The sequence below is a fragment of the Sinocyclocheilus rhinocerous genome, unplaced genomic scaffold, assembly GCF_001515625.1.
Source record: "Sinocyclocheilus rhinocerous isolate Xijiao unplaced genomic scaffold, SAMN03320098_v1.1 scaffold738, whole genome shotgun sequence".
Lineage (NCBI taxonomy): Eukaryota > Metazoa > Chordata > Actinopteri > Cypriniformes > Cyprinidae > Sinocyclocheilus > Sinocyclocheilus rhinocerous.
The window spans coordinates 141,466-151,312 of NW_015633949.1; the positions used below are offsets into that span (position 1 = coordinate 141,466).

General features: G+C 36.0%; 1 protein-coding gene across 6 annotated transcripts; it reads left to right on the forward strand.

Annotated features, from left to right (window-relative positions):
- Nucleotides 1-1,018: 1,018 nt before the first annotated feature.
- LOC107744768 (polymerase delta-interacting protein 2-like) lies at nucleotides 1,019-9,847 on the forward strand. Of its 6 annotated transcripts, none has more exons than XM_016558572.1 (12): nucleotides 3,210-3,272; nucleotides 3,381-3,579; nucleotides 4,762-4,843; nucleotides 4,926-5,026; nucleotides 5,121-5,217; nucleotides 6,860-6,935; nucleotides 7,078-7,185; nucleotides 7,275-7,411; nucleotides 8,325-8,351; nucleotides 8,462-8,587; nucleotides 9,009-9,088; nucleotides 9,294-9,847. In XM_016558572.1, exons 2-12 carry the CDS (start codon nucleotides 3,395-3,397, stop codon nucleotides 9,406-9,408), a joined length of 1,134 nt encoding a protein of 377 aa, XP_016414058.1. In that variant the 5' UTR covers nucleotides 3,210-3,272; nucleotides 3,381-3,394; the 3' UTR covers nucleotides 9,409-9,847. The 6 variants fall into 6 exon arrangements, with proteins under 6 accessions (XP_016414062.1, XP_016414063.1, XP_016414058.1 ...); XM_016558573.1 differs by having other exon boundaries at nucleotides 3,230-3,252; XM_016558576.1 differs by lacking the exons at nucleotides 3,210-3,272; nucleotides 3,381-3,579; nucleotides 4,762-4,843; nucleotides 4,926-5,026; nucleotides 5,121-5,217 and adding exons at nucleotides 1,019-1,194; nucleotides 2,397-2,478; nucleotides 2,561-2,661; nucleotides 2,756-2,852.

Consider the following 9,847-nt stretch of genomic DNA (forward strand, 5'->3'; position numbering starts at 1 on the left):
AGAACTAGGCTCGCGCAATAATCAATATATCGACTTATCGCGCAATATATATACATGACCTCAATAATTTTTGGTGACGCAATGTATCGCACATTATATTTACTTACAAATTAATGTCACCATGTTTTGTACATTTCACTTGCGCCCGTGTCTTTTGCAGCTTCGCGTACATAACGTGGTGTAGTCATGAGGTGCTAGATCACATTTAAAAAAATGCTTCTACAAAAAAAGTTTCATCTGCAGATATGGTCTTGTTTAGGGATCTATGCCTTTGTGCATACGGACATCTGACTGCTAAGTAGTGATTGTGTTTTTCAGCAATTCATGGGTTTCATGTGACGTCACACAGTGGTGCGGCCGCCATTCCATTGTTTTCCGTTGTTGTTTAAGTGTTATTTTGGTTTCTGATCACCAAGGAGAGGCTACGCAAGGTCCTAAAGATGGCGGCCGCAACAAAAAAGTCACGTGACTGAAACCCCTTAATTTAAAGAGAAAAGAAGGTCAGGGAAAAATCTGTAGATGGAAAAATCGCCATACAAGTTATTTGTGCATTTTTCTTTTTTTTTTCTACTTGCACTTTTTGTTTAAAAAAAATGTTTATTTACTATTTATTCAGGGTTTTTAATGTATCTAGTATTTTGATACTTAATTTCCATGATCTAAATATTCTTAAAAATCAAAAGTTTGTTGTCATTTGGAAGTGTGTAGGCCTTCTTGCATTATTATGCTGTTACATTAAAAATTGCAATAATATCGCTTATCGTGGTCTTTAAGTTAACATGACCTATGTGTAGTATCGACGTGTTCCGGTCGCAATGCATTATGGGAAATTGTGTTCCACTTTGTAGTGTCCAAATTGCACGAAAAGTGTAATAACTTAATTAAGTGTAATTTCAAACTTGTACTTTTCAATATTCCTGAATTTCACGCGCTTCACGCGCTAGATTTGGGTTTAACATGTATGCTTTTGATTATGTCCATGTGTTCGTGGGCAGATTGCTAAGATTGCTAAGCAGCGTGTGCAATACGACGGGGCTTATTGTCCGCTGCTAGTAAATATAACCAGCACAAATGCATTCACAGAACACTGAGTGCAATAGACTTCAGCAGCGGATTCGATCCGAAAAGAGCCCAGCCGTTGTGTTCAGTTTGCAGGTTGTCCAGTTTTCAACAGACGAGGTTCATGTCATCACGGTAAGTTCTAGTAAAGCGAACCGAACGTCCTACCATGTCCTCCTGTTTCTTAATTGCGCAGAGCTGTAGTTTCTGCAAATTATGACAGTAAATAGTTTTACGATATGTCTGTGAAATGCATTCATGTTTATTAAGAATTTAATATCAGCTGTCATGTGTTTCATATTAGCTGTTGCTATAGTTTGAAGGGTTCACATGCTTGCATACCTGCAATACTACTGCCATATTGTTTCGGTGCTCAACTCTGTAGTTATACAGTTCACTTTATTATTATTTTTAAGTGTCTGGACGCCTGAATCTTGAATCAGATGTGTTGATGACACTATTTTTGAGTTGATTTTAAAATTCCATTGGAATAGGACAGGTACCAAAACACAAAATGAGGCCTACAAGAAGGACAAACCTCAGCCTTGCTTTCAAACCCCCCAAAGCCTTTCTTGATTACATAAGTGACAGTCTGGGCCTGAGCCAACAGACCGTAAACAAGTCCTCTTTCTGTGGTCAGCACATGTCTGTCTAGTTTAGTTCACTATGAAACTTTCAGGTTCGATGTGTTCTGTGTCCAAATCCTTTTTTTTCAGATGTTGCGCAATATTCAACCTCGTTGACCACAAGTTGGCTGGGATGTTGAATTCAATGGTATCATCTACTATCCCATACATATATAGCTGATATTAAATTCTATATATACACACATACATGCATATTTACACACACATACAAAAAAAATGACCAAAAATATTTTATTTTGTTCCAAAACATATTTCTGTAAATATATTTTCTACCAATATTTTTGGCCATTTTTTTGTACATTTTTGAAAAATATTTTTAAAATATATGTTTAAACATTTACAATTATATTTTTCCCTCCATATATTTCAATCCAAGAAGATACTTTCACATATGTCACATTTGAAGAAAAACATACTTTACAAGAAACATACTTAACAATGTTCCAAAAAAATTACAATATTACAATATATTAAAAACATTAAACATTATTAAATCATTAAGAATCTATTTTTGATCTCTAGTGGGCTATTCCTACTATTTGCCTGTAGTCTAAATTGTAGGCTACTGTAAGATTGGAAATCTATTTTCTTGCCCGTGAAATACATTTTGAAATATTTCTTGCTGTATTGGTATCCCACTATGGGATATTACAATTTATATATATTTTTTAATTGATTCATTCTTGGCAGAAACAGACCGGAAGGGAAAATACTGGAGCCTGTTGGAGTATTTGAAGCTCTGAAGCAGCACGGCAAATATGAAACTGGTCAGGTCAGTGAACATTTTAATTACAAAACCCTTGATTCTGATTTCTCTGATGTCAATATTCTAATTCTAAATGTGCAATCCACAGCTATTCCTACACAGTGTTTTTGGCTATAGAGGCATTGTGTTATTCCCTTGGCACGCTCGTCTTTATGATCGAGACGTGAGTCCTGCTGCTGCTGCTGACAGGTATGTAGTGAAGGACGTTTTTAGGCTTATACCTGATTAAATGATTTGGTTTGTGTTACAGCTCAATGGTCCTGTTTGTTGTTTGCTTTTTCAGCAAGCCAGACTCTGTGGGCCATGGGTCGAAAGAAGTGAAGGGCAAGATGCATACATACTACCAGGTCCTCATAGACACCAGAGACTGCCCTCACATAGTAAGTGGCATCAAACGACATATGCAAATAGTGAACTAAGGTAGTGTACATATTGCCCCATAACATGTTTGAACACTTAAGCCATGCTTCTTAAAGGAGACATATTATGCCCCTTTTTACAATATGTAATATACCGTATTGACCCGAATATAAGATGATGTTTTTTTTCTTGGAAATACATCTTTGGAAGTGTGTAGGCCTTCTTGCATTATTATGCTGTTACATTAAAAATTGCAATAATATCGCTTATCGCAATTATTTCTGGGGCAATATATCGCAATGTTATCGTGACAGGCCTAACAGAACGTTAACATGACCTATGTGTAGTATCGACGTGTTCCGGTCGCAATGCATTATGGGAAATTGTGTTCCACTTTGTAGTGTCCAAATTGCACGAAAAGTGTAATAACTTAATTAAGTGTAATTTCAAACTTGTACTTTTCAATATTCCTGAATTTCACGCGCTTTAAATGTGAGATTTGGGTTTAACATGTATGCTTTTGATTATGTCCATGTGTTCGTGGGCAGATTGCTAAAGGAAGATGGCAGCGTGTGCAATACGACGGGGCTTATTGTCCGCTGCTAGTAAATATAACCAGCACAAATGCATTCACAGAACACTGAGTGCAATAGACTTCAGCAGCGGATTCGATCCGAAAAGAGCCCAGCCGTTGTGTTCAGCCTGCGGGTTGTCCAGTTTTCAACAGACGAGGTTCATGTCATCACGGTAAGTTCTAGTAAAGCGAACCGAACGTCCTACCATGTCCTCCTGTTTCTTAATTGCGCAGAGCTGTAGTTTCTGCAAATTATGACAGTAAATAGTTTTACGATATGTCTGTGAAATGCATTCATGTTTATTAAGAATTTAATATCAGCTGTCATGTGTTTAATATTAGCTGTTGCTATAGTTTGAAGGATTCACATGTTTGCATACCTGCAACACTTATTGCCATATTGTTTCACTGCTCAACTTTGTGGTTGTACAGCTTGGCTGGACGCCTGAATCATGAATCAGATGTGCTAATCACACTGCTTTTGAGTTGAGTTTAAAATGCTGTTGGAATAGGACAGATACCAATACACAAAACGAGGCCTACAAGAAGGACAAACCTCAGCCTTGCTTTCAAACCCCCCAAAGCCATTCTTGATTACATAAGTGACAGTCTGGGCCTGAGCCAACAGACCGTAAACAAGTCCTCTTTCTGTGGTCAGCACATGTCTGTCTAGTTTAGTTCACTATGAAACTTTCAGGTTCGATGTGTTCTGTGTCCAAATCCTTTTTTTTCAGATGTTGCGCAATATTCAACCTCGTTGACCACAAGTTGGCTGGGATGTTGAATTCAATGGTATCATCTACTATCCCATACATATATAGCTGATATTAAATTCTATATATACACACATACATGCATATTTACACACACATACAAAAAAAATGACCAAAAATATTTTATTTTGTTCCAAAACATATTTCTGTAAATATATTTTCTACCAATATTTTTGGCCATTTTTTTGTACATTTTTGAAAAATATTTTTAAAATATATGTTTAAACATTTACAATTATATTTTTCCCTCCATATATTTCAATCCAAGAAGATACTTTCACATATGTCACATTTGAAGAAAAACATACTTTACAAGAAACATACTTAACAATGTTCCAAAAAAATTACAATATTACAATATATTAAAAACATTAAACATTATTAAATCATTAAGAATCTATTTTTGATCTCTAGTGGGCTATTCCTACTATTTGCCTGTAGTCTAAATTGTAGGCTACTGTAAGATTGGAAATCTATTTTCTTGCCCGTGAAATACATTTTGAAATATTTCTTGCTGTATTGGTATCCCACTATGGGATATTACAATTTATATATATTTTTTAATTGATTCATTCTTGGCAGAAACAGACCGGAAGGGAAAATACTGGAGCCTGTTGGAGTATTTGAAGCTCTGAAGCAGCACGGCAAATATGAAACTGGTCAGGTCAGTGAACATTTTAATTACAAAACCCTTGATTCTGATTTCTCTGATGTCAATATTCTAATTCTAAATGTGCAATCCACAGCTATTCCTACACAGTGTTTTTGGCTATAGAGGCATTGTGTTATTCCCTTGGCACGCTCGTCTTTATGATCGAGACGTGAGTCCTGCTGCTGCTGCTGACAGGTATGTAGTGAAGGACGTTTTTAGGCTTATACCTGATTAAATGATTTGGTTTGTGTTACAGCTCAATGGTCCTGTTTGTTGTTTGCTTTTTCAGCAAGCCAGACTCTGTGGGCCATGGGTCGAAAGAAGTGAAGGGCAAGATGCATACATACTACCAGGTCCTCATAGACACCAGAGACTGCCCTCACATAGTAAGTGGCATCAAACGACATATGCAAATAGTGAACTAAGGTAGTGTACATATTGCCCCATAACATGTTTGAACACTTAAGCCATGCTTCTTAAAGGAGACATATTATGCCCCTTTTTACAATATGTAATATACCGTATTGACCCGAATATAAGATGATGTTTTTTTTCTTGGAAATACATCTGAAAAAACGCGGTCGTCTTATATTCAGGGTCTAGACTTTGACATGTCAATAATACACCCACAACAATAGGTGGCGCCAAATACGCATAAAACGAGTGTGCCATGAAATACGTAATGTAATGCGTGTTGTAAAGATCGCGAGTAAAAACAAAAGAAAAAGAAAACCTTACAGCTGCACGAGTCGTGAATTGCGCTGAAATCATGCATTTTAAACCATATGAGTTTAAACTTCTGATATACGGTTTTCTGAGCGCACATATCCGAAGCACACGGACAGAAAGCGGCTGTCACAGCATCTGAGTACTAAACTAAGTTCTCATTCACAAAGTTTACGTAATAACACGCATGAGTTACAAAAAACAGTTGGTTATGTCTGTGAAGGTTAACAGCTGGGAAATAAATTGCATGTTTATTTTAGATCTGTGTGGCAGCAGCAATATACAGTAAATAAATCAATAAATCGTCTGCTCTCTTGTCTCCTCTGAGGCTGGGACTCTAAATAGTGTTCTGTGTTCGTCTGTGCAGCCAAAGACAGAACAGTTAGCATGTTTTGCTCAAACTTTCACCATGGCATTAGAACCTGGAAAAGTCCGATTTTCATGATATGTCACCTTTAAATATACTATTGTCCACATTTTTTTTTACTTAAGAATGCTTGCGTCCATTTGAAACTTGAATATTTCCAGTTATATTCCGTTTATAATCCATTTCCAGTTATATTAGCTGTTTAAAAACAGTTTTGTCTGTTATGCCGCTTGAAATTGCAAACTGGTAATTTTTATCATATAGCTTAAATTTATTATTGCAGTCACAAACACACTGGTTTGTAGCACAAATACTTTTACTGTTTATTACACTTTATTCTTCTAGTTTTTACTTCGAGCGACTAATGAATCAGAAGGCTCATTCACTTCTGACAGAAAATAGATTACTACCTCATTGCAATATAAGGTTCGAAAGTTTGGGTCAGTAAGATTTTTTTTCTTTTTTGAAAAAAAATAATACTTTTATTAAGCAAGGACAAATAAAATAGATCTAAAATGACATCAAAGACATTTTAAGGATACAAAAGATTTCTACTTCAAATAAAGGCTGTTCTTTTGAACTTTCTATTCACCAAAATATCATGAAAAGAATACACTTTAAAATATATTAAAATAAGAATAATATTTTACCATATTGCTATTTTTAATGTATTTTTTAAATCAAGTAAATGCAGCATCGGGGACTATGAGAGACTTCTTTCAAAAACATTTCAAAAATCTTACTGACACCAAAATTTAGAACAGTAGCGTATATATTTGATCTATATATGTTTTTTTTTTTCTTTGCTGCATCTATGTTTATTATGTTAGTATTAAATAATCAATGCATTCATGTTTGTCTTGGATGATTTGCTGAGTTTAGTGCAATCATGAGACCATTTTCAACTTATGTGACTGTGTTTTTGTCACCATTAGTCTCAGCGATCTCAGACTGAAGCAGTTACGTTTCTGGCCAATCATGATGATAGCAGGGCCCTGTATGCAATTCCAGGTAAACTCTTGTGATCAGTCACTTAAAGATTCAATTATATAGTGGGCAGCATTTTTTTTTTATTTTTATAAAAGTTCCATTATCTGTCGGTTGTGTTTTACTCATCCTGTTCATTTCTTCCTCGTCTGCTTGTGTCTTTCAGGTCTGGATTATGTGAGTCATGAAGACATCCTGCCTTACAACTCCACTGAGCAAGTTCCTATCCAGCATGAGTTGTTTGAACGCTTCCTCATGTTTAACCCCTCCAGAAGTAACTAGTCCACTTATACTTTTGCAACAGTATTCAAACCTTTACTGATAAAATCTTTCTTATGGATTGCATTTATACTGTTTATTTAGATCCTCTGTTTACTGCAAGAGACACCCTACGGGCCTGGCAGGAGAAGAACCACCCCTGGCTGGAGCTCTCAGATGTGCACCGCGAAACCACAGAGAACATCCGTGTCACTGTCATCCCCTTCTACATGGGCATGAGAGTAAGAACAGAGGGTTGCTATGTGTTGCAAGTTTCTTATTGCAGGTTGCAGTAAACTTACTAAATGCATACATTATAAAGTATTACAGACCTTAGTCAGGATAGCGCCATAATTAATTTTTGACAGGAATGAAAAGAGGCTGTGAGGGATAGAAGTTCAGTGGACTGTGCTGTTGTTTAACAACATACCATTGTTTAGCTGATAAAATCTCTTTCCTAAAAAAAAATCTTTCAGAAGCAAAAACATGATTAGACAGTTTTAAAAGTTATGAGTTGAGAAATGTATGATATAGGACCTTTATATAGTGTGTTCCATTGTAAAGGCTGTAAGTCTATCCCTCACAGCCATGTTTTCATTTGCGTTAAATTCAATATGGCGTCTAACCGGATTAAGGTCTATACACTATTTTTGAAAAGTTTGGGTTCTGTAAATTTTTTAATGATCTTCTATGCTCACCAAGGCTGCATTTATTTGATCAGATATTATTACAATACATTGTTAAAAAAGTAATTTATTACTCTTAAACAATGTATTGTGATGGCAAAGCTGAATTTGATCATTACTCCAGTCTTCAGTGTCAAATGTTCTTTCAGAAATCAGTCTAATTTGTTGATGAAGATACATTTCTTATTGATGTTAAAAAACAGTTATGCTACATAATATTTTTGTAGAAACCATATGTTTTTTCAGGATTCTTTGATGAACAGAAAGTTCAAAAGAACAGCGATTATTTGAAATTTGAAATCTTTTGTATCATTATAAATGTCTTTACTGTCAGTTTTGATCAATTTGATGCATGCTTGCTGAAGAGAAGCATTGTTTATGTATAATTTTAATTTATATATAATATGTATGGAAGTAAAATGAATGTAACTCGTGGTCTTGATTTTGACTTGTTTTTGTATGTCAACAGGAGGCTCAAAACTCCCACGTGTATTGGGTAGGCAAAATTACCTAATTATGTTTTTTTTATAATAACTCAATAAAAGTGTTATATATAGAATGGTCATTGGTGACCTGTTAGAGACAATATGTTAATGTTTTCCTCAGTGGCGGTACTGCATCCGTCTGGAGAACCTGGGCAATGAGTTGGTTCAACTCAGGGAAAGACACTGGAGGATCTTCAGTCTCTCAGGGACTCTGGAAACAGTCCGTGGCAGAGGAGTGGTTGGCAAGGTTATTAATTAGCAAAAGCATAATCCAGAATAAAAAACTATGGAAAAAATGATTTGTTTGCTGAATGCAATCCGTCATTATCTCACCAGGAACCTGTTTAGGCAAAATTACCTAATTATGTTTTTTTATAATAACTCAATAAAAGTGTTATATATAGAATGGTCATTGGTGACCTGTTAGAGATAATATGTTAATGTTTTCCTCAGTGGCGGTACTGCATCCGTCTGGAGAACCTGGGCAATGAGTTGGTTCAACTCAGGGAAAGACACTGGAGGATCTTCAGTCTCTCAGGGACTCTGGAAACAGTCCGTGGCAGAGGAGTGGTTGGCAAGGTTATTAATTAGCAAAAGCATAATCCAGAATAAAAAACTATGGAAAAAATGATTTGTTTGCTGAATGCAATCCGTCATTATCTCACCAGGAACCTGTTTTGTCAAGAGAACAGCCAGCATTTCAATACAGCAGTCATGTTTCACTTCAAGCACCCAGTGGACACATGTGGTGAGATTATCAACGTACTCTTACAACCATGCTAACTGTAATTTTTTTTTAAATCATGTAGACAGGAAATGTGTTCCACCTGTTAGACTGGATGGCTGAATGATTGTTTTTGGTGTGTCTGATGTGATGTACGTTCTATTTTTCACTCAGCTATGTTGTGTTTAAATAATGACGCATGAACATCACGTTTTGTTTCCGTGTTTAGGGGGACATTCTGTTTTGAGAGGACAGATGGCTCACACTTTGATGTGCGCATTCCACCTTTTTCACTTGAGAGCAATAAGTATGACAAAGCTCCCCCTACTGGCTATCCCTTGTAATAGACCTGTACCTATGGGCCTACCTCAGCTCAGCATCTCTACAGGCTGTTCCCTTGGAGATCCACGTTTTACCTTCCTTATCAGTGCTCCTTGAATATACAATGGTTTTAGTAAAGCATCTTTCCGTTTCTGAATGCAGCACTGAATATTTGTAGCAACTGCATATCTTAAAAGGAAAAAAAGGAATCGCAAGTTGAAATGAGGAGTTGATCTTATTAAATGGTGTGATGCAAGTGTGCGATGGGGACATGGCCAACTGATTCTTTCAAACTCTTGCATCTCGAAAGGCCGTATTGAGAGAATTTGAATGTGATTTTTTTTTTTTCTATTTATTTGTTATCTTTAAGTTTAAACCCCTTTTATAATGAATTCCTTACTTATATTCTGGAGAAGACAGTCGGTGGACATTCTCCAAATGTGTTTTCTCCAAATGCAAATA